Below are 25,677 nucleotides of genomic sequence, written 5' to 3'. Positions count from 1 at the left end.
CCTAATGGGTCTCCTGGCTGCTCTTTGCCATCTGTTAATCTTATTTTTCACTGTGCAGCCAAAGGAGCTTTTAAAAGTGGAAGCCTCAGTCCTGATGTAATAGCAATAGCCTTTCATCTCAGTACTTGGGGAACGAAAAAAAGAGGACTAGTAGAGACCCTGCCTCAAAATAAGAAAAAGTAAAAGAAAACAACAACAACAACAAAGGCTGGAGAGATGGCTCAGTGTTAAGAGCACCGACTGCCTTTGCAGAGAACCAGGATTCAATTCCTAGGTGTTACACTGGGCAGCTCACAATCACCTGGAACTCCAACGCCAGGAGATCCAATGCCTCTAGCCTCCACGGGTGCCTGCACCTATTTGCACACATGCACACACACTCATAGAAATAATTAAAAATAAAACTAATTTAAGTAACAAAACCAGGCATGGTGGTGCACACCTTTAATCCCAGTGCCCAAGAAGTAGAGTCAGGAAATTTCTCTTACTTTCAAGCCAGCCTGGTCTACATAATTAGTTCCAGGGCATGGAGAGACCCTGTCTCAAAGAAACAAAAATAAAATAACAAAAGCAAGGGACTGGAGAGATGGCTCAGTGGTTAAGAGCACTGGCTGCTCTTCCAGAGGACCTGGGTTTGATTCCCAGCAGCCATGTGGCCACTCAAAACCATCTGTAACTCCAGCTCCAGGGGCTCTGACAACCTTTCCACAGACATAAATGCAGGCAAAACACCAATGCACATAAAATTAAATTAAAAATAGATGTAATAACGCATGTTATAGGCAGAAATAGGAGGATTACTGCAAGTTCAAGGCCAGCTTAGTCTACGTAGCAAGTTCCGATTCAGCCAGGGCTACAAAGGGAGACTCTATCTCTAACAAAGAAAATTTAACTTAAGCTTCAAGAGATGAATATCTAAGCTTTCACTGCTTCAGCCACAAAAGGTCCCCAAAGGCCCGCCCAGCTTAGCTTGTCCCACCAGTGTCTGTCCCTAACTCCTGTGCTCACTCCCTGAACCTCTTGCCTTCTATCTTACTGCTGCTTCTCCAAGAAAAACTCACTTTGTTCCCATAACTGGGGTTCCTATAAACTTTCAGAAAACAATCTCTAACTCACAAGGCTCCTCCTGACACACATACACACACACACAATGAGCAGTGTAATTGGACTTCTATGCCCTGCTCCCAGGGATATAAACGCCCATGAAAGTGTTTTGTTCACCAAGGAGTCTCCAGTACCCAGCTGTCTGAGGACCTCAGATACTCTGAGGTCAATTAGGTTTTCCAATAAAATGGACTGGTCCTTGTGCTGTGGGTGTACCCAACTTACCTCCTTCCTGGTGGGGTCCACACCCTCAGGGAGCTCCTCCACAGGCTTGTTTACCAGCTGCTCCAGAGGAAAGATGGGCAAGGGCCCAGAACTGAAGCTGGTATTGGCAGTGAAAACGTCCACTTTGGGGCTCATAACCTCCTAGGAAAGAAGGCAACCACAGGTTACTTCAGCAGCCATGTGACTACATCCTGTGCTTCTGTGATCTTTGTTCTAGGGTACCATCTTCAGGAGGTCCGTCCTGGTTCTCCCCTTGCCCTCTTGCCCTCTTGCCCTCTTACACACACACAGAGAGAGAGAGAGAGAGAGAGAGGACAGCATGCACGTACCCACCCACTCAGTAAAACGAACACATCTTCCTAGGTTGGACCCAAAAGCTAATTTTGTTTTGTTTTGTTTTGTTTTGTTTTTTGGAGCTGGGGACCGAACCCAGGGCCTTGCGCTTCCTAGGCAAGCGCTCTACCACTGAGCTAAATCCCCAACCCCAAAAGCTAATGTTTTATATAGCCTAGTAGCCTGCATCTAACCTAAGTCAGTTGGGAAAAGATGACTATTGGATCAATGACTAACTTCTCCATAGCTTCCCCTGGAATGTGACATCTAATTTATCTAGGACATTTGTGACCCTTTCTCTCATAGCTGTTGTAAAACTGTCATCTATAAATTCATCACTTGGCCTCAAACTAGCTTTCCTTTTTAAACACTGCCCTATCCACCAGAAAGACTAAGCACCATAGTGTTTTCAGCCTGTGATTAGAGGATTACCCTCACGTGCAGAAGTTGCTCTTGGGTTCTGATTGTGTTTCTGAAGAGCTAGCCCTGTCTTGTTTCTTCTGTAGGCCTGTAACCTTCTCAAAGGACAGTTTTGAGTTCACAGCCTCATATCCCAAGCCTACATAATACTAAACATATCTTTAGTGAGTAACAGAGAGACTGAAGGAGTGACAATCATTCTGCCTGGAAAAGTGTTCCTAACGACGGTGCCTAGAGACATCACTGGTTCCCCAGGGGCAAACAGGCCATGGCTTACGTTCCTCAGACCACCTAAGCTTTTCATTTAAAGCATGCAGAACCTGGAGCTGAGGAGACAGCTCAAGGGATAGATACCTGCTGTGCAAACATTAAGACTGAAGTTTAGGGGTTGGGGATTTAGCTCAGTGGTAGAGCGCTTGCCTAGGAAGCGCAAGGCCCTGGGTTCGGTCCCCAGCTCCAAAAAAAAAAAAGAACCAAAAAAAAAAAAAAAACTGAAGTTTAGATCCCTGTCACACACACACAGCCAGGCTGAGTGGCAGTCCACCTGTAATAGCACACTTCAGAAGCAAAGACAGGGAATCCCAGAGCAAGTCAGCCACTAGACCAGCTGAATTGGAAGGCTCTGGATTTGCAAAAATACCCTGCCTCAGTGAATAAGGTGGAGAGCAATGAGGGAAGATACCCCCACGTCAGCCCCTGTCCTCCACATAGGAGTGAGCACGCACAGTGAACAAGTAAAACCACGCATGCTCCTAAGAGCCAACCCAAAATGCAGCCTTGACATCTGCTAACTTTATTTCTGGCTTTGACTTGTTTGTTTGAGTCTAGGTATTTCTACATACTCCTCCTGCCTCTGTCTCCTCAGTTCTGCAATTATAGTCACACACCTAGTTTATTCCAAGAAAAAAAATCTGCATTTTAATATGCTGCCTCATAGGTGCTAAAACTGGGGACTCCGTTTCACTATGACATGGAGTTATATGCTATTACACAGCAAGGACTTCCACAAGAAAAGGGAGGAGACTGAGGTGGGGTATAAGACGCTGATGTCTTCTAACATGTCAGCTCCCACGAATAGGACCACCTTCGGGCCATTCAGAGCCACCCGTGCCACCGTACTTACATCAGCAATCTGGCTCCAGTCCCCAGAGTTTCCCAGCTCGGCCTTGAGGTCATCATAAGATTTGGTGTTCTGCAAATAAAGTACGTAACAGATCAGACCCCGTTCTCACCAGAAGAGATAAGAGACTGTTTTCTTTCAAGAGTAGAAAAAGGTTGATCTGAGACCGGTGCGGAGATGGGCAGGGGACCGCGGCGGCTCAGAGTAAGCAGGTGAGCAAGGTGGTCCTAAGGATGATGGAGATCGGAGAGAGAGTGTAAGGCCAAAGCGGTCACATGAGAAGAAAGGCAGGGCAGGCTGATGAGTCTGTCTTTGCTCGCCCAGATAGGGCAATAGAAACAAATGTGCTTCCCTGACCCTCTGGGAGGCTGGGCAGACAGCCATAGGCACCACTGACATACTGCCCACCTGGATGGACTCTGGGAAGCTTGGGGGATCTGATATACTTAAGGGGAGCCCCAGCAGAAGACAGGGAAGCGAGAGAGAGTTTTAGAAGCCTCCACTATACACAGACCCAAAGCTTAACCCCCAGAGTGGCACATCGGAATTCCCTGAGTAAATTATGATTCCTGAGGGAAGAATGAGGTAGAGAAGGAAGCAGACACAAGGTGAGGGGAGGCCTGTCTGGACTGCTAAGCTGGAGGGTTAGAATGACTGAGGCTCAGTGGATAAAGGGTGCTTGCCTCCCAAGCATGAGGACTGGGGTTCAGATCCCTGGCTCTCACACAAAGCTGAGTAGGTATTGCAGTTTGCCGTGGATAACTGCAGCCTCTTAGCTCCTCAGAGAGTAGAAACAGGGGCCCCACTCCAGGGGCGAGCTGACTAGCTGGACTACATGAACCTATGAGGTTTGGAAGGAAATCCTGCCTCACTAGTCAAAATCGAGAATGATCAAAGAAGACACCGTGATAGAAACCTTGGGCCTCTACATGCATGCCTACACACATGCACATGTGACAGACACACATCACACATGCATACACGGCAGGGTGAGGGGTGGGGGAAGACTTGCTTAATCCATCCTGACGATGAAACAGCCTATCAACAAGAGTCAAAAGTAAAGAAAAAAGGAGAGGGAACAGCAGATTTGAGGAAACTAAGTTCTCTGCCCAAACTTGTCTGCTCTGCCAATTTCAAACCTCCAGAGCCACAAGCCTGGGGTGGGGAACAGGCGGCAGGGGAGCGGGTGCCCCTGGAGACCTGGTGCCCAGTAAGGACCACATGGATGGCCCACTTTGCTTAGAATTTAGAGCCAGGGCGAGTTCGTCTGTCCTTTAGAGCAGCAGTGTGTTGGTACAGAGGACTCTCCAGGGTAGCCTTAAAGACGTTCCTAAGGAAGGGCTGTCCCCGGACGCTGTCCTCACACACTTGGTGCCGTCACCTGCGGCTGCTGAGCACAGCTACGCAAAGTAAAGAACTGGATCTTGAATTTCAATTCTGATCAATTTCCTACAGTTTTGCATAGCACAGAAACAGGGCGCTGGACTTCCCCCCACAGCCCTGTGTATGTGAGGGGAAGAAGGTGCCAGGCTCTGTTCGTGCTCAGCACTGCACCTCTAAGCTATACCTCAGTCTTTGTTTCGTTTGCTTTAGGTTTTTTGCTATGTAGTTCAGGCTGGCCTCGAACTTGAGACCCTTCTATCTCTGCTTTCAAGTTCTAAGAACATAGGCATGCCTTATCTACTGTGCCTACAAACATTAGGTGTTTTGTTTTGTTGGTGGTTTGTTGTTAAACAGTCTTATTCCAGGACTACACCTTTAATCCAAGCACTCTGGAGGCAGAGGTGAGTTGGAGGCCAGCCTGATGTACAAAAGTGAGTTCCAGGACAGTCAGGGCTACACAGAGAACCCTGTGTCAAAAACACAACAAGGGGCTGGAGAGATGGCTCAGCGGTTAAGAGCACTGACTGCGGGCTGGAGAGATGGCTCAGTGGTTAAGAGCACTGACTGCTCTTCCAGAGGTCCTGAGTTCAATTCCCAGCAACCACATGGTGGCTCACGAACATCTGTAATGAGATCTGATGCCCTCTTCTGGTGTGCCTGAGGACAGCAACAGTGTACTCATAAATAAAAAAAAAAAAAATCTTTAAAAAAAAAAAAAAAAAGAGCACTGACTGCTCTTCCAGAGGTCCTGAGCTCAATTCCCAGCAACCACATGGTGGCTCACAACCATCTGTAATGGGATCTGATGCCCTCTTCTGGTGTGTCTGAAGACAGCGACAGTGTACTCATTTACATAAAGTAAATAAGTAAATCTAAAAAAAATTTAAAACAATAATAATAACAAAGACAGGGTTTCAGCTAGCCCAGGCTATCCTCAAACTTGCTTTGTAGCCAAGGATGGGCTTAAATTTCTGCTTCTCCTGCCTCTACCTCCCACAGGCTTGTACCATCATGCCTAATCACTATTTTTTTTTTATTCTTTCCCTCTCCCTGCCCAGGGTGCTTACTGGTGTCACTGTAGCCTTACTTCGTGTTTTAAACACCCAAAACCATTTGACAAAATACCAAAGGTGGGGGTTGGGGGAGAGAAGGCTGGTAGGATCTGGACCAGGGCCTCCCTTTGAGATGTGCCCTGAAGCAACCTGGAGGGAGGGTGTGCTGAGTCTTCAGGACTGGCCGGACTAGCTACTCACACTCCACTTGAAGGGATCCCAGGCCAGGAACCAGCCTGTGAAGGTGGGGGGCTCGTGCCCCTGCTTCACCACAATGATAGGGGTCTCAGGGTCTCTGTTTCCGGGGTGGGTCTTGAGGTATTCCTGTGCAGTTGTAGCTGCAGCCTTCTTCTCTTCCTCGTTGGCGTGTTTCCCTATCCAGAAGAAGACCTGTGGAGAGCCCCACAGTCCCTCAGTCCTTCCTGCATGGTCATCGGCTCAGCCATTCTCCATGCCTTCAGGCTCTGCCTTGACTCATCCCTGATGCCTAGCTAGGAAGACCCGACACTACTCAGCTAATGACCTTAAGCAAGGCCAGATTTGGCCTTGACTTTACATCTGGCATATGAGACTGGTCCCATGCTGCTCCATAGATGGCTTGTGAATATGTGACATTTCTCTGCCACAGAGCCCAAGATGCCTGGCAACATTCCTGCTTCTATGGGAAATAAGTCATGGGATGTCCCTCTGTTTCTCCCTCCTTCCTTCTTAAAGAAGAAGGATGCCCCACCCAGAATGCCCCTCTGCAAGACCTTGGCATTTCCCTACCCTAAAGCTCCTGGGATCTCTTATGGTAGGAACCAAGGTAGAGGGAAAGGCAGTCCCCAGATCTCCTCTCCTACCTGGTCCCAGACATCCAATAGGAACACATCATCCTCTTCTAGGTCGTCCTGAGTGAAGTCAAAGATCTCTGTGGCCAGAAAGCGCCCGGTCTGGTTGGAGCACTCAAAGAGCCGAGGAGTGATGACTTGGTTTTCCTCCTTCAGCCTGTAGGATTGGCAGGAGGAGGTGTGGGGCAGAAACGTGAGAAACACAAGCACTAAAGACTCAGAAGGTCTCTCACACGGGGTGGGGGCAGGGGGGCAGGGATGGAGACGCTGGGACGGTACCTCTTGCTGTTGGCATAGGGCGCCTTCCCACCCAGAGCCATCCAGAAGTTGGCTGGCTCCTGCCCCTCGACCACCACTTGCTTCTCTGTCCGAGAGATGGTATCAGCCACCATCTTGGCCATCTCCCGCTCATCCCCACTGCAGCCCTGGGAAACGAGGGAGGTCCATCACGCCGGGAAGACCACCCTTGGTGCCACCCTCCACCTCACCCTTCTGCTACATTCAGCTGGAGCTCCCGAGTCCGAGAGTCCTTCGGCATCAGGGCTCCAGGCACATCTGCGAGGGCCAGTTCTTACTTTCTTCTACCCTTAACAGTCTGAAGACTAGCAGGGATGATGAGGGAATGTGCCTCCCTTAGACGGACAAAGACACAAGGCATCGAGAAAGTTGAAACAGGGGAGTACCTGCTGATGGATACCTCATATGAAAGGAACAGAACAGGCTGATTCCGAACAGTTGTAGAGAATGAGAGAGGCATAGAAATACCCGAGCTACGCAAGGGAGACTCTTAGGCTACCACAAGAGACCTGTAAGTGGGACCTGATCACTCAGAAGTCTTTGCCCTGATCTGTTCTGTGACTGAGAGACTCCTAAGGATCCACTGGAGTTGGGAGGCCCGTGGCCTCTCGCACACCTTTCCACACCACAGGTAGCAGCAGGACGGAGTCTTGAGTATGAAGACGTCATTGGAGTTGAGGGAGGTGGCCCGGGCTGTAACCTCAAAAGCCTTGGTGTTATCAGCACTGGTCCCTCGGACCTGAAACAGCCTTGTAGAGGGCACAGGCTCCACGTTGTTCTTTCGGGAGGTGCCTCCCTGCAGGCATAAGGGGAAGGCGGGAAGACAGGGTCAAGCATGAAGGGCACACAAAGATGTGGAGAGCACCCGAGAGGGAAAGGGGTGAAGAGCCGGCCCAAAGACATCTTGGATCTCGGCACTCTGCTGCTCAAAGGTTTTCAATGACTCCCAACTGCCTTGATGTAAAACCCAGGTACTCTGCTGGCCCTTAAAGGCCCATGAAATTCAAAATGAAGACACAAACTAACTTTGCGTTCTCTTTCCTTTTCTAAACCCTCAGGGAATCTTCTGTGCCCCTGCACTGTAAGCCCCCATTTTACCTCCAGAGAGCTCTCTAGTTTCCCCCCAAATGTCTAGACGTCCTCTGAATTCCTCATGAATCCTCTGCCTGCTCCCTGCTTACTATGTCCTACCTGCCCTCCCCCCATCGAACTCAATTTCCATCTCTGGCATTTAACTGCACAGTGCTCCAAGCTGGGAAGTCACCACTAGGGCAGAGCCCTATGACCGTCCCTGCCCAGCAAGTCATCTCTCCTGTCCTGTCTCGCTTCACTTCCTGAGCTGCAAAAGACTGTGTGCTTAGCTTTGCCACAAAGAGATCATTGCTTTAAACAGCTGCGCGAGAGGTCTAGTTCATTCAGCTGGGAAGGTACAGCAAAGCCTCCTTTCTCATGGAGCAGAGATCAAGAAGAGCAAATAACATTTGTACACATTGAAGGTTCCTTCCCTAAAACCCTAAAGCAAACATGCTACTTTCTCTTACCAAGTATAACCATGACAAGGGACCTCTCCTATGAGGAACAGGCTTTGCCCCAGCCTCATGCCCACCACACAACCCCTTCCCATCTCCCGATGATGCCATCTCTCAGCTCAGCAGCTGCACCTGATAAACCACCATGCGCCCCTTGAAGATAGACATGAGGTGCGGCGGCTCCTTGCCCATCGTGACCCGGATCTGCACTGGCTCGTCATTGTACTTCCGGTCCAGGTTGACAGCTTGGTAAGCCGAGGCTGCAATTTCATCCTGGCTGGCCTGGCTGCCCTGGGAATGAGTGAGAAGGGGCGATGGGGTGCTGAGTTTGACCTTCTCCCTCTGCCTCTGAAATATTCCACCCCGATTTTAAATTATTATACCTAAGAGTGTGTATGTGCGTGTTTACGTGTGTGGGCACGAGTCAGGCACGACACCTTTAAGCTCAGCCCTCGGGAGACAAAGGCAGGCATATTTCTGTGAGATTGAGGCCAGCCTGGTCTACAGAGAGAGACTACGTGCCCATCCATGGTGCAAGTGTTAAAGGTCAAAGACCTGCAGCTATGCTCTCCTCTCATGTGGGTTTCGGAGATGAATCCACATCAGACTTGGCAGCGAGAGCTTTTGTCCACTGAGCCATCTCTCTGTCCACCCATTTGTAAACATTTTTAAAATGGCTTTCCTTTTGAGTTGGAATCAGCTAGTGTGTTCCTACATATCCTGGCCCCTGCTACATAGAACAGTCCAGCATGGAATTCACAGAGATCAACCTGCCTCTGTCTCACGAGTGCTTGGACTAAAAGCATGCGTCCCTATACTAGGCCTCCCCAATTGTTATCATTTTTTTTTTTAAACTGGGTCTTACATAGCCTAAAGTGACCTTGAACTTCTGATCCTCCTTGCTTCAGCTGCTGAATGCTGGGATTAGAGGCATTTGCTACCGCACCAGGTTAGATGCAAGGCTGAGGACTGAACCTGAGGCTTTGCATATGTTAGGCAAGCACTGAGCTACATCCCAGCCATTCCTAAGTCTGGCCCGGCTAGTCCCATAATATACCCTTCCCTTCAAGCCCAGACTGAACACATCTAAAACCTAACCCCAAGGGACTGTGATTTGGACCCCAGCTCCAATTCTAATCCTTTCCCAGCCCAGCCTCACCTCGAACATATTATATTCTTTCTGCTCCAGCCTCAGAAAAATACCACATAACTCACTCCCTGCACCCACGTGTCTCACACAGAGTCCCCACTTAAGAGCAGGTAACAGGAATTAGAAAAGAGACTCAGAACCACAAGGAAAGAGCTGTGAATGGGAAAATCCAAAGGATTGATCTCAGAGCTAAAGCCAACCGAAGACGGGTAAAGCTGGAGGGAGTTTCCTGGAGGTGGGAGTTCAACCCATAGGTGATAACCCGGGTGGTAGAGAGCTAAGCAGATGTGCTGTAGGTGGGCAGGCACCTCACCTGCCAGATATACAGCAAGTAGTGCTCCTTCTCGCCTATGAGGTAGGTATAGAGCAGCAGGTAGCAGTCGCCACCGTAGAAATGGCCCAGCCACTTGGACTCCACAGGCACCAGCTCTAAGTCCTCGATGCGCCACACCTAGGACCAGAATCAGTCCTCGATGAGGTCCAGACTGGGTTCCGCCACCCCTTTCCCCACCAACCTGTCCTCCCCAGTCCCTCACTCACCTGCACTTCCCCACTCCCGTCATCCACCATTTTCTGCTGGGCAGCCACTTGAGGCCGTACGTGCATGGACAGAGCATCAAACTTCACCTGTTCCACCTTGGCTGGAGAGAGGAAGACACCAACTGTCACTAGCTGAGGTATCCTCCCTCACCACAGTCCTGAGTGCTGGCTGGTACTCCTAGGCCCACATGATAGAGGAAGAGACTAAACCAGAGACACTCAGCTATCTATCCAAGGTCACACAGCAGAGTAGCAGAGCTGTCACAGCCCCTAAGACCTGATCAGTGGCTCCCAGGCCACTGAGGGCAACTGAAGGGTCAAGAGCAGTGCTTTATTTAGTCCGACTCCCTGGAGCTTTCAGACTTCAAGCACGGCCTTGCCTCCCAGCTTAGCAGGAATCCCATGGTGATAGAGGCTCCACATTCTCCTTTCATTTGAACTCCTCCGCCCCCGCCAGCGTCTGCCCTCAGCAAATCTAGTCTGCCCGAGGTTTTTGGTTCCCAGGAAGCCTCAACCCCACTCCACATGAAAGACAAAAGTCATCTTTTAGCTCCCCTTCCCTTTGTGATAACTCGAGATGTTTTGTCCCCTGGGTTTTGTCCCACCAGGGAGCCAGGGTAAAATGTGTTTAAAAGAGGAGAATCAGGAAAGGAAGGAGAGAAGCCTGGGTTCTCACCCACAGAGCCCACTGTGTGGGTTTTGCCAAGGCCTGAGGTCCGATTGGGCACTGTCCACTTCTGGAAGAGCTGCTGGAAAATGGCGGACTCGGCCCCATCGTTCTGCACCTCAACCTGCGTGCTAGGTGGGTACTGCTTGGCTTTGATGAAGTTCTGGGAAAAGAAGAGGGTCATTGGAGACTACTACCTCCTGTCCCTAAATCTGTGTGTGTGCGTGACACACGCATGCACACACACCCCGCAAGCCAAAGCCTGGCCCGACCCCAACCAGATCCACCTAGCATCAATCCTGAACATGCCCATCTCCAATCCCAAAGCGGAGCCCAAACTTAACCATGCTAACCCTCTTCAATCAAGGTCAAACCTGATAATATCTCAACCCTGAATCCTGACCCTAGACCTAACTTGGAGCCCACCAGATCTGACTCCTTCCTAAACGCTAGCTCAAGTCTATTCTAGTACCCATTCTAATCCAACACTGACTCCAGAGCTGAGCCCTGGCATCAAGCCTACTGCCTTTTTGGAGGAAGACTAGCCATTCCCTTCTCTAAGCAAAGCTCTTGCATGGGGAAGTGACACCCAATATCGTGAAGGCCTAGATTTGGCTGGTGGTCAGCTCACTCACATGCTGAGAACCAGGAAGCTGGTGACATTATGGTCCTCAGCCCCCAACAACTGTGTCCTTTTGCTCCCATTTCTGACCTCCCAGAATATTCCTTGGACTCTGCCTGATGCTATGGCCTGGTCTGAATCCCCTTCTGCTGTGCTAGATCAGCTGTTCTCAACCTGAGGGTCCCAACCCTGTTGAGGTCGCATATCAGATATCCTGCATATCAGATATTTATTCGATTCATAATAGTAGCAAAATTACAGTTATGAAGTAGCAACGAAAATAATGTTATGGTTGGAGGGAACACCACAACATAAGCAACGATATAAAAGGGTCGCATAGTTAGGAAGGTGGAGAACCATTATGCTAGACCCTTTCCTTACCAAGGCCTGGTTCATGGCTCCGCTCCTCTCCTGGGCATTGGCATTTTTTCCCTTCCACACAAAGATCTTCAGGCCTCCCTGGTCCAGGATGTAACAGTCCTAGAGCCAATAGAGAAAAAAAAAAAATTGACCCTGTGGTGCTGGGGTTGGGGGAGGGGGAGAGGTAAGGCTGTGCCAGGTTCACCTCCACTAAATCTGCAGATAAATTAGCATTTTATAGGTGTCCCTTGCTTGGGGTCCTCCAGACCCTCTCACCTCATGACTGAGCAAGTCCTGTGTGAGTGGCCGAGTAGCAACTTCTCTAACCACCATTTTTCCTTCTGAATCAGACACACTGCAGAACAAAGGAAGGCATGGATAAGAGGCGCTGCTGGCTGAGCACCCTAGCCCAGGAAGTCCCCAGCACCCAGGAAGGCCCCGGGCCAGAACTCACTGGTACAGCTTGAGTGCAGCCTTAGCGGCTGGCTCCACCACTGAGTCAGAAATTGCGGCCTTCAGTTCCTTGCGTGGGCCCAGCACGTGGTTCATAATTGCCATCAGCTGTGGGGAGTCTCCTTCCTTCTCCCCATCCACCACGCCTACGTAGGTGCGTCCACCCCGCTCCTGGTCTCGGATCTCTTTGGCCAAGGTCATGCCCTGCAGAGATGCCACAGATGACGCATGACACAGACAGGGTAGTAATGTTCCCCACCCTGAACTCCGCTTGGCAAACTCCGCCCCATCCTGCAGATCTATAAGGGGTGGAGACAAGGCCTTTCAGGTGTGGGAAGCAACAGTTGGAAGCTATGGGAAAATAGGTCTCCTCATTGGGGGGGTTGGGGGTGCAGGGGTGTTTGCTATGGTCTTGCTGGGCCTGTAGTTGTGACATTGTTGGGAATTTATGGTTTCCCTTCATGGTTTTGTACGAGAGCTGAGCCTCAAAGATCACAGTACTCTACTTAGTCTGCCCGAGGTCACATGCTCACAGTACACACACAAGTTCACATGAGCATATCTATATACACAAATAATCACGTGCACACATAGTTCAGTTCCATGAAAGCTCACACAAGCGTGTATCTGCACGCATAGTCCCATGGGTGCCAGCTTTCATGTGTACACGCACTGTGGTTCACTTTTTTCCTTAGCCCAAGACCCCTCCCTTCGTGGGCCCTTTGGAGTCCCTGGGCTCTTGTGGTTAGCAACATCTGTGTGCTGCCGTCTCTAGCCTCGCTCTCATCTCGTAGGACCGACCCTCTTCAGACAGTCAAAAGTGCCCTCCGTTCTCCCCTTGAGGTCTTCCCTGTCTCAGGAACTAGGCCTCCGCTGTTGCTTACTGTTCTCAGGCATCCGGTTTTGCATCTTTGTCCCACACATAGTGAAGCCAGGATCCCACCCAGTCCCCTCCCCAGCTCGTTTCTACTCAGAAATCAGATAAGCGTCTACTCGGTGGGTAGAAGACCTAACTCCTTTTCACAATCTGCTGGCCACACATCCTGCCTATGAGACCTGTTCCCTGCTCAGCTTCCTCCTCCTGAGCCAATGGACAATACCAGCCACCTTCCTGCCCCAGGGACTTGGCCTCACCTCCCATCTGATCCCCAAAGCCTCCCTGTGTGCCCAGTACTGAACTTCTCCAGTAATCATTCCTCTGATTCTCCCTTTCCCTTATGGCTCTTTGACCAGATGGCCAGCTTCTGGGTAGAGCAAGGGCAAAGCTCTGCCCACCTCATCCACTTGGATACCCAAGGCTGAGAATGGGGCCTGTCACACTACGGAGACATATTCCACCATGTACATGAAGACTTAGGTCTACTCCTGTCCCCACAAGTACCAGAAAGAAGCCTGTGGGGTGAGGGTGGTTGCGGGGGTAGGGGGTTGAGGCTGACTAGGGCAGGTGATGCTGAGGCTACTGAAGCAGATGGGGCATGCCCAATGGCAGAAATGAGGCGCCCTGTCAGGGTTACCCGAAGTCTCTCCATGCGGTTACTCTCTGGCCCATTCCACTGGATGATAAGCTTCCCAAGGTCCAGCAGGAAGACATCCCCTCTGTTGAAACTCTTCCAGGACATTTCCACCTAGAGGGCATGGGGAAGTTCAGAGCCCATGGAGAGCCTACACATCAGCCTCGTCTCCAGCCACCCTCTCTTCCCTCTGCCCCATGCAGTTCTTAGCCAGGGTCCCAACTGGGGACCCACCTCTCCAGCCAGCACATTCCTCTTGCCCTTGACATGCAACAGTCGCTGGACATCACAGGAGTTCGTTTCTACGTGCTTCATGCCAGAAGCCACGCCCCCTTTCCGGATCCTGGGAAAGAAAGGAAACCATTGAGTGGGAGAGATGTGCCAATGTCCTGAGCTGTCTGGGGCCCTCTGGAGTCCCAACTGGGACAGCCACCTGCCATTTAGCCTGAGAGGGCAAAGGAAATACTTAGGGTTCAAACGTCAAGCTTACATTCGCCGTCAGTGTCCTACAAGGGCTTGGCTGGCCTGTAGCACGTTGTTGTACCTGACCCTGCATTGTACGTTTCCTGTCCCTTGCCCTAGCTCCCTGCCCTGCAGAGCGGTTTGCAAAAATAATCATAGTGATTTGGAGAGAAGAAAATGGGCATAATGCCAGACCCTGGCAACAGGACACTGAGGCAGAAGAAGGGAGAAATGCCACTCAGATGCCAGAGCGTAACCGTGGGCTGTGTTTCGAGCAGAAGAGAACAGTACAAAAAAGGAAAGGTAGGGACTATGGCTGACTGGAGAGCTTCCACCTCCTACAAGGCAAACGAAACTGCTGTGAGCAGGTGTCTCCATGAGGAAAGCAAGCTTTGGACTTTTCTAGAAAAAGTAGGTGTTTGTACTGTTAGTGAAAGGCCTGATTAGAGAAGAGGGAGCAGCCACCTGCCAGTCAGCCTGAGTGGGCGTGGCTTGCTGTAACAGCCTGAGGGCCTCAGGCCCTGAGCAGTCCCTGTAGACAAGAGCTGAGGTACAGAATTCACAGGCCAATGTCACAGTGTTTCAGAAGGGCCCAAGGGGTAAATCCAGCCAACGTAGACTCAGAGGAACGGGGCCAAGGTCAGAGCAACAGCAGATAAAAGGCTGAGGGGTGGAAAGGTGGAGAAAAATCACCAAAAATCATGTGAGCTCCCCAGAGCCCCCATAGCTTCGGGTATCTCATCTGGCCAGCTCACCTCCCACTGTGCAGAGTCTCTCTGTGAGCCTAAACGTCCCTGTCTCTTTAGCCCAGCCCCCATGTCCCAGTCCCCACTGCTGATGACCAGTCTTGGCGTCCTCCCAGACCCAGGTGTACCCCTCCCTACACAAGGCCTTGCTTGAAGTAGCTCCGGAAAGTGTCGCTCTCATGGCCTTGGACCTCACGGTGCTGGACAGCCCGGCCCTTCAGGTAGTCATCCATCTGTGTTGTGTAGATGGCAGCTGCCCCCTGCTCATCCTGGGACGAGTCCTGGCCAATCCAGTAGTGGATATCGTAGGAGAGGGTGCTGCCGGTCTTGTGGATCTGGGGGTGGGAGGCATCCGCGTAGTGAGACCTGGGTTCCCATGGTCTCCTGTCCTATTCTGCACCATCTGCCACACACTTGGACCCTGGGCCCCAGGTGAGCCTGCGGCAAGGAAGGCCTCTGGCCTGCTGCTGAGCCCCGAACTGTAGTCCAGCTCACTCTACCGACAGAGAACAACAGTTGCTGACTTTTCCCCTCTATGGACCTTGTTCTCATCTTGAAAATAACTCATGGGGGCTGATGCATGTGGGCTATCAGGTGGCTATACGGGCAAACAAATGAACTGCAATCATCCCTCAATGTCCGTGAGAGGTAGGGCCCCTGTGCTTCAGTACCTTCCGTAAAATGGTATGTGATATTTGTAAAATCTGAAAAGTCCTCCCTTATGCTTAAAGAAAGCATGCGTATATATGTACGTGTGTGTGCACACAAATATGCTGTGTGTGTTTAAGTGCCCTTATAGGCATACCCCGTGTGTGTGTGTGTGTGTGTGTGTGTGTGTGTGTGTGTGTAGGTCAGAGGACAACTTTTACAAGTTGGTTCTCTCCTTCTACTTCTTCAGGTTTTTTTTTTTTTTTTTTGGTTCTTTTTTTCGGAGCTGGGGACCGAACCCAGGGCCTTGCGCTTCCTAGGCAAGCGCTCTACCCCTGAGCTAAATCCCCAACCCCCTTCTTCAGGTTTTGAACTCAGCTTGTCAGGCACTTACACTTGCTTGGGATCCCTGGCTCATGAACGAACTTTTACTGTTTTTTTTTTTTTTTTAGGGGGCTGGGGACCAACCCAGGACCTTGCGCTTCCTAGGTAAGCGCTCTACCACTGAGCCAAATCCCCAACCCCACTGGTTTTTTTTTTTTAATTTTTTTTTTTTTTTTTTTTCTTCGATATTTTTTCTATTTATATTTCAAATGTTACCTCCTTTCCCTCTTCTCCCAAACCCCCTCGCCCCTTACTTTGTTTCTGATACAAGGCCTCATGTAGCTCAACTTGGGCAGGGACACTCTGGGATGGAGGATGGCTTCCCTCTGGGTTTCTTTTGTCCCCTCGGTGGAGCTGGGATTACAGGTTTGTATGCCAATGCACCCACTCGTAGGGTGAGGGATCGAACTCAGGGTACCCTGGATGCAAGGTCAGCAGTCTACCATTGGAGCTACATCTCAGATCTGTCTTACGTTTTACATCATCTCTGGATGATTCATCATACCTAAGAGAAGGCAGACACTGTCATGATAGATGCTATCCTGTACTGTTTATGGAATAATGACAAGAAAAAACTATTAACCATTCACTACAGGTCAATTACTTATTTCATATCTGTATTATATATATATGCATTGTGTGTGTGTGTGTGTGTGTGTGTGTGTGTGTGTGTGTGTGTGTGATCTCAGATCCCCCTGGAGGTGGAATTACAGGCCATTGTGAGCCAACCTACATGGGTGCTGTGCTGGGAACCGAACTTATGCACTCTTTTTTTTTTTTTACTTTTCTATTTTTCGGAGCTGGGGACTGAACCCAGGGCCTTGCTCTTGCTAGGCAAGCGCTCTACCACTGAGCTAAATCCCCAGCCCGAACTTATGAACTCTTAACTGAGGAACCATCTCTCCAGCACTCACGATGCAATTTTTCCCCATTTGCAGTTATTGATTTTGAGGCATTGCATCCACAGATGCCCTGTACCTGCCATGCACACAATTACCGTGAAATACATCACTGCTGTTTTCAGTCTGAGACAGGGCGTGGCTTTTCACTTTCAGTGAGGATGTAGTTAGTTGTTAAGTGTGCATCGTCAACATTGAGAACCAGGGTGGGCAAGAGGACCGACTCAGTGAGTAAAAGCGCTTGCAACCACATAGGACGCATGCAGAGGAGAAAGAGAACGGACTTCTGCAAATTACCTGTGCACCTAGGCATGTGTGCAACCAGGCACAGACATGTGCACGCACAGAGTCACAAAGTGAGTAAGTGTGATTTGAAACCCTTTACAAGTCAGGAGCAAATCGATATAAGAGCACAAATGTCTTTCGTAGTGTAGGTGGGTAAGCATCAGGAAGGAATATGAAGGTGACTGTGGGTTTCAGAGGGTGGGGGCAGGACCGGAAAAATGGCTCAGTAGGTAAGAGTGCCTGCCGCAGCAATGATGATGAGTTCAGTCCCTGAGGTGCATAAGATCTCCCCCTCCAAGTTGTCCTCTGAACTCCACACTGTTTCCATAGTACAAGCATGTGCGCACAAACATACACACATACCAAAAATACTATTGTTGTTATTGTTATTAATAATAAATACAAGGTGGACCAACTCAGAAGGTGCTCCAAGGCTGAATGAGTTTGTGGCTCTTGAGCCAGAAAGGACTTTTACAAAATTCCTAAGCCCTGTGGAGCCCCACAGCTGGACGCCTGGACACTCTTGCAAACACTGATTGACGAGGCCAAACCACCTCTCAGCACTGCCCCCAGCCTCTAGTTTCCTCCCTAATACCCAGCAGGCTTTGCTTTCTCTTCAGCCCCGCCCTGGCCTGACCCACTTACAGCCAGGACTACATAGCAGTCACCGTCAAAGAAGCTTCCAAAGGTGCTGGAAGGAACCGGCACCATCTGCATAGCCTGAGGAGAGAGAGAGAGAGAGAGAGGTCACAGCGGGCATGATGGCAAACCTGTAGTTCCACCTATCCAGGAGACCGAACAACAGGACTGCTTGGGTCTAGCCATTCAAGGCTGCTGTGGGCTGTGCTGATCACTAGGTTGCACTGTTTGGAATCAGTACGGTGGCCTCCCAGGAACAGGACACTAAATTGGGTTTTCTAAGGAGGAACGAACTGATCCAGGTCAGAAAGAGGTCACATGAGCTACCAGGACCACCAGGTGAGGAAGCTGATGTATAGCAGAAGGGAGCTGAGGGTGCAGGGTCCAACAAGGTTTGTCTGTAGTTAGAGGTAGAGTCCTTACTGGACGTGGTCCTGGGTTTTATCCACAGCATCACAAAATTAAAAATAAATAAATAAATAAAGTCAGGGTCCAGGCTTGAATAGTAGGGAAAGGGGTGGGGAAGGAAAAGTGGCAGGAGCTAGAGAGGAGGCAGGAGAGAAAGACAGGACCAGCAGGGACAAGGATGTAGAGGAAGGCTAAGGAGGAGGTGGAGAAAAGAGGTGAGGGAAGGGCACTGGGAGGAGCATGGGGAGGAGCATGGGGAGGAGCATGGGGAGGAGCATGGGTGGGCTGACTGCAAGAGCGTCAGCAGCTCCCTGCAGAGTACAGGGCAGAGCTGGAGGAGACTGGCAAGGCCAGGCTGCCTCCACCTTCCTGAGTCCCAGGACTCCCCTCCAGACAGAACTCACCTCTATCCTCCATATTTGTATTCCTGGAGTGGTGGTGTTGAGAGAGCCTTTGACTTGGGCAGTCAGTTTAGTCATGGTGGATGAGCCTGGAGGAGAAGGCATGTGAGAGCAATGGCCGTTGAGCCAGGAGTGCCCCAAGTCTCGGGTAGAGGCCACAGGTTTGAGGCCCAGAGGAGGAAGGGAAGCTGGCTTCCTACTGAAGATCCTGACCACTATAGTCCAGCCTCTACCCTAGCCACCCAGCTTTGATGATGATCCTCTCTTATTCAAACACCTACATTGGCTCTCTTAGTACCCGTTACATAGCCCAACACTTAAAACACACCCCTCCCTCCATGTTTTTGAAACAAGGTCTTGCTCTGTAGCCCAGGCTATCCCTGTTGCTAGCACATTCAGCTTAAGACTCTTGTTTAGCTTCAATCTCCCCCCACAACCCTCCTTATAGGCTTTTTGAGAGAAGATCTCATGTAGCCCAGGCTGGCCTTGAACTCACTATTTCAGATTACTTGATCTTATGCAAAGGAAACCAAACCAAACAAAAGAAAAGAAAACACAAAAAGACCCCTCCGTTGGTAAAGTGCTTGCTGTCTTCAGGATTTAAACAGTGACATATGCTTGAGATCCTAGCACTATGGAGGTAGAGACCAGCATATCCCTGGGTCTCCCCAGCTAGCCAGCTCAGATGTCCTGGTGAGCTGTAGGCCAGTGAGTAGTCCTGTCTGGGGAAAATAAGGGCATGGTGGCAGCAAGGGGCAGCAAGCGCAGCAGTGAGTGAAGGCTTGGTAACCTGAGGAGCCGAGTTCAATCCCTAGAGTGCACTCGGGCACACTAAATGAATATGATATTAACAAGATGGGTGTTATCTGAGGAATGGCACATCAGTTTGTTCTCTGGTCCCCCCACACAGGTATACACACATGTGAGCACCTACAGACACAAACATGCACATATGCAAATATACACGCAAATAAGAAAAACTAGAAAGTTGTCCTTGAAGCTCATGGTTATTCTGTTCACAGTAATGTCAAAAGTGGAACCACAGCCTGGTCTACAGAGTGAGCTCAGGACAGCCAAGACTACATAGAAAGACCCAATCTCAAAAAATAAAAAAAAGAAAAGAAAATGGTGTGAGGGGGTGGGACCACAAATTTCCATCAGTAAATGAAACAGAGGAGCACTATTAAGCCATAAGCTGATAAAATGGAGTATAGCAATGACATAGGCCCCAGCACACACTTCGCTAAGATAAAGGAACCAGTCATAAAACGAACACACAGCAAGCATCCCATTTACATGAACTGTTCAGACAGGCAAATCTATAGGGGCAGAGATGGTGGTTCCTAGGTCTGGGGGACGGGGAACAGGTCACTGGTAAGCACGGGGTTGCCCACTGGGATGACCAGAAAGTGCTGGAACTAGAGGGTGGAGAGAGCTACATAGCATTGTGAATATGTCAAGCGCCACAGATCACCTGACAAAGTGGGGACTGGGGCTGGAGCTCTGTGACAGAGAGCTTGTTTAGCATACACAAGGCCCCAAGTCCCACCCTTAACTCCTGAGTAGATAGATAGATAGATAGATAGATAGATAGATGATAGTTTGATTGATAGATAGATAGATGATAGTTTGATAGATAGATGATAGATAGTTTGATTGATAGATAGATGATAGATAGATGATAGATAGATAGATAGATAGATAGATAGATAGATAGATAGATAGATAGATAGATAGATAGATAGAATAAAATGTCTGGATGTAGTAATGAATGCCTATAAACCCTAACACTGGGGTTGAAGAGCTGACACAGAATAGGAGAATTTAGGGTCAAAGCAGCCTGGGCTATACTATAGATAGATAGATAGATAGATAGATAGATAGATAGATAGATAGATAGATAATCCATCTTGTGAGTACTTTACTATAATAATACAAAAGAAAGCATGCCTCTCCCTTACCAGCCCCAACAACATCCTCTAATCTCTGTGATTAAGCCCCAGAATATTGTTTGTTTGGGATAGGGTTTCCCTGTGTAGCCCCAGCTATCCTGGAACTCTGTAGACCAAACTGGCCTCCGACTCAGGGATCTGCCTCCCTCTGCCCTCAGAGTGCTGGGATCAAAGGCATGCACCACCATGCCCAGCTGTTGCCCAGATGTTCCTACAAGGGCAGGGGCAATTTCTGCCTGCCCAGTACTAAATCCCCAGCATTACACTGGGTGTGGTGCCGTAATCCTAGCACTCGGGTGGAGGCAGGGAGAGCAGGAGTTAAAGGTCATGTGTGGCTATGTAGCAAGCTTGAGGCCAGCTTGGGTTACAGAAGACGCTTTCTAATAATTAGGTGTCAGCAAAATGGCTCAATGGATAAAGACACTTGCCACCAGTCTGATAATTTGAGGTCAATCTCCAAGAACCCACACGGTGGAAAGAGAAAACAACACCCAAAACTTTTCTCTGATTTCTACATGTGTACTGTGGCATGCACATGCCCACACACATGCACAATCAGTCAATTAATTTTTTTAATTAATTAATTAAATCTCTCATATTTAGTACAATACCAGTTCTTGGTTACGTGAATGAGTGAAGGGGAAAAGGAAGTAAGAAGTAAGGAGAAAAGCAAAGTTTGGATGGGTGGTGGATGGATGGATGGATGGATGGATGGATGGATGGGTGGGTGGGTGGATGTATGGATGGATGGATGGATGGATGGATGGATGGATGGATGAGAGGGTGGATGGGTAGGTGGGTGGATGGATGGATGAATGGATGGATGGATGGATGGGTAGGTGGGTGGATGGATGGATGGATGGGAGGATGGATGGATGGATGGATGGATGGATGGATGGATGGAGGGAGGGTGGATGGGTGGGTGGGTGGACGGGTGGGTGGGTGGGTGGATGGATGGGAGGGTGGGTGGTGGATGGATGGATGGGTTGGTGGATGGATGGGTGGATGGATGGATAAATGAATGGATGGGTGGATGATTGGCAGAGAGAAACTGCTAGCCCTGCTAACCGGCCTCCATCTACTGAAAGAAGCCTCCATCCCAAGCTTTCCCTAGCTTTGCCTCTTTTTCTGTGTTGAACCTGTAGCTGTTTTTATTCTGATTTCGCTGATCAGAGTCGCCTGGGAGCTTTTTAAAAACTGCTGCTCAGAGCCTGCATCCCCAGAGGTTCTGATTTAATTAGACCAGAATAGGGCTTAGGGCTTGGATACTTTATTTCCGTCAGAGATGAGACCTGGGTCCTTTGAAAACTGGCTGGGAATCCCGGCATGAGGCACAGCGAGGAACACTGGCACCTGGTCATTCTCAACCCTCTCCACCACCCATTCTCTATGTGCCTGCCCCAGGCTGAGTAGGAGTCAGTCACCCTCTGTGACTGCTCCTTGGCCTAGTGACTAACAAGGGCAAAGTCAGGTATCCCACATTGACAGCCCCATCTCTCCAGCTAATCTCTCCTTGCACTTTGATTTTGAGTCATGTCTTGGATAATAAATGGCTCAGCCTTTACCTCTTGTAAACTCTCTGAGACCTGCAGGGTGGCTTATCTTGTGTTCTGCTCACTCTGATCAGCCTGCCCCTTGGTGATCTAGGCCACCAATCTATCTTGGGCAGCTTGCTGTGTTTGCAGAAGCCTTACAGGCCTGACTCTACCTGATACCCCTATTGGCATGGGCCCCAATATCAGATATTCCTTAGCATGAAGGGTCCCCACACACACACATACACTCACTCACTCCTGGTTTAGCAATTTAGGTACAAAGGACAGTATTTTCTGTTTAATTCTGGCCATCTTTGTTACTGTTACTCTTTCTCTAACGCTGTCTTTTGCACACTCTGGGTGAGGAATGTGGGCCATAGCTTGGTGAGCAAAGAACAGAAGTCTACCCAATGGACTGTTCTGGAGCAAACTGACAGCAAAATAAACTAATGTTAGACACAGGGATGTTTATTGACTGTTGGGGCGGGACAAAGGCTTGCTGCTTCTCTCTGAAGAAAAGTGAGATTCTTAAACCGAAAGGGGCACAGCCTCCTTAGGGCCAAGGTGGGCTGGCTGGTTCTGAGAGGCAGCCGGGCCAACCCCTTGGGTATCCTCAACTGCTTCTGCTTCGACCCATGTTGGTCAGAGCAGACACCTCTCCCTCACTCCAGAAGGACATCCCCAGCTCCCCAGTCTCCCCTAAACTTCAGGGAGGGTTGGAGGCTCTCACTCCTCAGTCTGCCAGCAAGGACCCTGGGGTAGATAGGTTCCTCAACTTGAACTCACTGGCTCTCCCCTGGTCCCCACCCTCTACAGCCCCATCCCTGGGAGGACACTTGTCACCCGGAGAACCGAAAGCCAGCTATGTGTACAGAATCTTGGACGGTTCCCCCCTCCTGTCCTCCTGTCCGCCTGTCCCAACTGTCTGTCCACCATCGCTCTGTCCACCAGCACACTCTTCCAAGCCTCTCTTCTGCCTTCTAGAACAGTAGTTCTACAGGCTGCTCCTGTCTTGGCTTTCCCACTTTCATTTTCTTCCAGGCTCAATCGGGACACTTCCTCCAGGAAGCCTTCCCAGAATTCTTAGGCTGGCAAGGAGTCTTTTCTCAGGGACTCACTGTGTCCCCAACTGAAACCTTTCTCATCCCTGACCACACAGTGACGAAAAGGCCTATTTATAAGTCTGAAGACCCCAAGCTCCACCACCTAGACAGACACAACCTAGACAGATGAATTTTGTTTGGTTTTGATTTTTTTTTTTTTTTTTTTTTTTTTTTAGGGTAGTGGTTTTGCTTCTTTTCTTATTTTAAAGACAACGTCTCCCTCTATAGCTCAGGTTGGCCTCAAACATAGCAAACATGCTTCGGCCTCTCAAGTGACTCCGATTATACACACTACACACATGAATGCTCACTCACGCCTGTAGCTACCAGTTCACAGCCCATAGTAGGAATCCAACTGGCATACACACTGACATTCAGAACTAGGGAGGGGAAGGAGCACCTATGGGCCTTAGACTTAGGATCTTCCTCTCTCCAGCTACCTAGCCTTCCATATCTACTGTCCTGTTGCTCTTGGAGTCCAACATTAGGGAATCCTGGGTGCTGCCACGGGTTTTAGTTCCAGCTTTTCACTGGACAGGAGTGTGGTAACACCATGGGTTAGGTCAGGCTTCCCTATACAAAGGATGCCCTCCTGCTAACCAGAACCTGGGAGCCCCTGGAGGGAGATACTCCCAACCTCCCAGTGACAAAAGGACTCCTGAGCATATGACCTTGGTCAGAGTGAGTCCCAAAATTCTGGGCAGGCTTGGCTTTCACTGACAGCTCTGATAAAATAGACCTCGGAGACTGGAAAGCAGAGGGGCCATTTCTAGGGCAGGGGTGATGACCAGGCCAGAGAGGGCCTAGGACCCTGTAGCCTCCAGCTTCTGCCTTTCCCCTCTCCTGGTGACTGCAGCTTACATCCCAGGATCCATCGGTGGGCCAAGGACCCAACCTCTCAAGAGTGTCAGGGGAATGGTGACACAAAGAAAGAAACCATTTCAGATGTGCAAGACATAGACAAAGAAATGAACCTCCAGAGAGAAGAAAGAAATGTTGCCAAGGAGACCAACTAATCCCAGCTTTCTCAGGACTGTCCTGAGATTTTAATTGTAAAAACTCTGAGTCCCAGGGAATCTGCACAGATGGACCCAACCTGAGGTAAAGGTGGGTTACAGGGAAGGAACTTCCTTCATTAAAGGCCCAAGACAGTCTGCTAGCTTCTTGCTTCTTTGAGAGTTCCGGAATACCTTACCTCACCCCTCCTCACTAACTTGTCCAGACTGCCAGGGAAAAGCAAGGACCCTGTCCCCTCCAACCACCTGTGGTCACCATGTGTCCCCACCCGATTGCCTTACCTGTCTGGAAGAGGCAGCCACCACCTGGGAGATCTTAGGAAGTTGTGGCAAGCTGGCTGCAGGAGACCGACCTTTGTCCTCACCCCCCCACCCCCAGGAACTTCCTTCACCATATAAGGGAAGATAGGGCCCCAGAGAGAATGGATGAGGGGGTGGGGAAGTAGGTGCCCAGGTCCCTGGGAGCCTAGAGCCCAGCAACAGCTTGACAGCCAGAGCTGTGCTCCGCCCTGGCTCTGCAGCTTCAGGGATGGGGTGCACTTCCGCCTAGGACCTGAGCTCTCCCTGCAGGTAGACATCTCCCACCAGGGCAGGCCACAGGTGCCCGGACCATTCTTCCTTCCCACCAACAGGGGGGAACTCAGCAGACCACCCTCCTGCCCTAGAAAAGTAGCCACGGGGTGGGGGGAGGGGATGGGGTGGGTGGGGGCGGGGATGGGGTGGGTGGGGCACGAGATGGGATGGGACAGGACTCCTGGTGCCTTGCAGCTGGAACTCAGCACCCAAGGCCAGAGTTCACACTTGGGGTTCCCTTGGGACAGGTGGGGCCCCTGGCACCTCTTCAGATCTCTTCTAGTCAGCATGACCCTCGCTCAGTGGGCACAAAGACCTTTCCAGTCCTCCTCCTTTCTGAGCCACAAACTCCCCTTTTATGAGTTGCCATAAACAAATGCCTTTGAACCCTGCTCTGCCGGAACCCTTCCTTCTCCCAGGAGCCAAGGGCCTCCTCCGCCCTGCCCGGGACCTGGGGATCTGCCTTGCTGCCCTCTGCTGTAGGTCTCTGGAAACTATGGCCTGCTTCCCCCTCCCTGCCTCTGGCCCCTGTAGAACTTCTGCCTCCTTAGAATCTTGGTTCCTTAGGAGGGCAAGATGAAGACGGTGTTTGAGGGCAGTCTTCCCTTGACCTCCCCAAGAGCTCTGGAGACTGAAAGTGTGTGTGTGCGGGCACGGGCGCGCATAGTCCGTGAGGACAGTAAACATACTGCAGGTGCTGTTTTGTTTAGAAATAATGTAGCACTCATTCTTGTGAATGGAAAGGAGTGCCTGTCCACCCAGTTACAAGCAAAGCGGAAAGGAAAAACTCCAGGATAGATAGTGACCCATGAGTCAGTGCCCATAATCTATTTGAAGTGTCTTAGCTCCTTCTCCAGTGTGTGTGTGTGTTGCACATGTCTTCTAGCAGCATGTGTATGCACACCAACACATACACCGTTAAAGTTTCCTTTTTTATTTATGTGTATATGGGGGTTTGCCTGCGTGTATGTCTTTATGCTGTGTATGTGGTGCCTGGGGAGGCCAGGGGAGGGTGTAGAATCCTCTGAAA

The 25,677-nt window shown here is 50.1% G+C and overlaps 1 protein-coding gene across 1 annotated transcript in view; it reads right to left on the bottom strand.

Moving 5' to 3' along the window:
- The window catches only part of Vil1 (villin 1), a 28,392-nt gene extending 3,831 nt beyond the window's left edge, over positions 1-24,561 (bottom strand). Inside the window, exons 1-19 of the mRNA XM_032901344.1 lie at positions 24,357-24,561; positions 18,472-18,557; positions 17,666-17,740; positions 14,943-15,139; positions 13,831-13,939; positions 13,600-13,710; positions 12,087-12,289; positions 11,909-11,987; positions 11,654-11,752; positions 10,660-10,813; positions 9,984-10,084; positions 9,757-9,894; positions 8,426-8,584; positions 7,381-7,560; positions 6,747-6,892; positions 6,480-6,624; positions 5,839-6,027; positions 3,206-3,274; positions 1,330-1,470 (exon numbers count right to left, since the gene is read on the bottom strand). Of these exons, the coding sequence (XP_032757235.1) occupies positions 1,330-1,470; positions 3,206-3,274; positions 5,839-6,027; positions 6,480-6,624; positions 6,747-6,892; positions 7,381-7,560; positions 8,426-8,584; positions 9,757-9,894; positions 9,984-10,084; positions 10,660-10,813; positions 11,654-11,752; positions 11,909-11,987; positions 12,087-12,289; positions 13,600-13,710; positions 13,831-13,939; positions 14,943-15,139; positions 17,666-17,740; positions 18,472-18,546 (2,370 nt within the window). The 5' untranslated portion in view covers positions 18,547-18,557; positions 24,357-24,561. The remainder of the gene's footprint in view (positions 1-1,329; positions 1,471-3,205; positions 3,275-5,838; positions 6,028-6,479; positions 6,625-6,746; positions 6,893-7,380; positions 7,561-8,425; positions 8,585-9,756; positions 9,895-9,983; positions 10,085-10,659; positions 10,814-11,653; positions 11,753-11,908; positions 11,988-12,086; positions 12,290-13,599; positions 13,711-13,830; positions 13,940-14,942; positions 15,140-17,665; positions 17,741-18,471; positions 18,558-24,356) is intronic.
- Positions 24,562-25,677: the final 1,116 nt, after the last annotated feature.

This window comes from Rattus rattus, chromosome 4 (genome assembly GCF_011064425.1).
Source record: "Rattus rattus isolate New Zealand chromosome 4, Rrattus_CSIRO_v1, whole genome shotgun sequence".
Taxonomy (NCBI): domain Eukaryota; kingdom Metazoa; phylum Chordata; class Mammalia; order Rodentia; family Muridae; genus Rattus; species Rattus rattus.
This window is presented reverse-complemented; position numbering and strand designations above follow the sequence as displayed.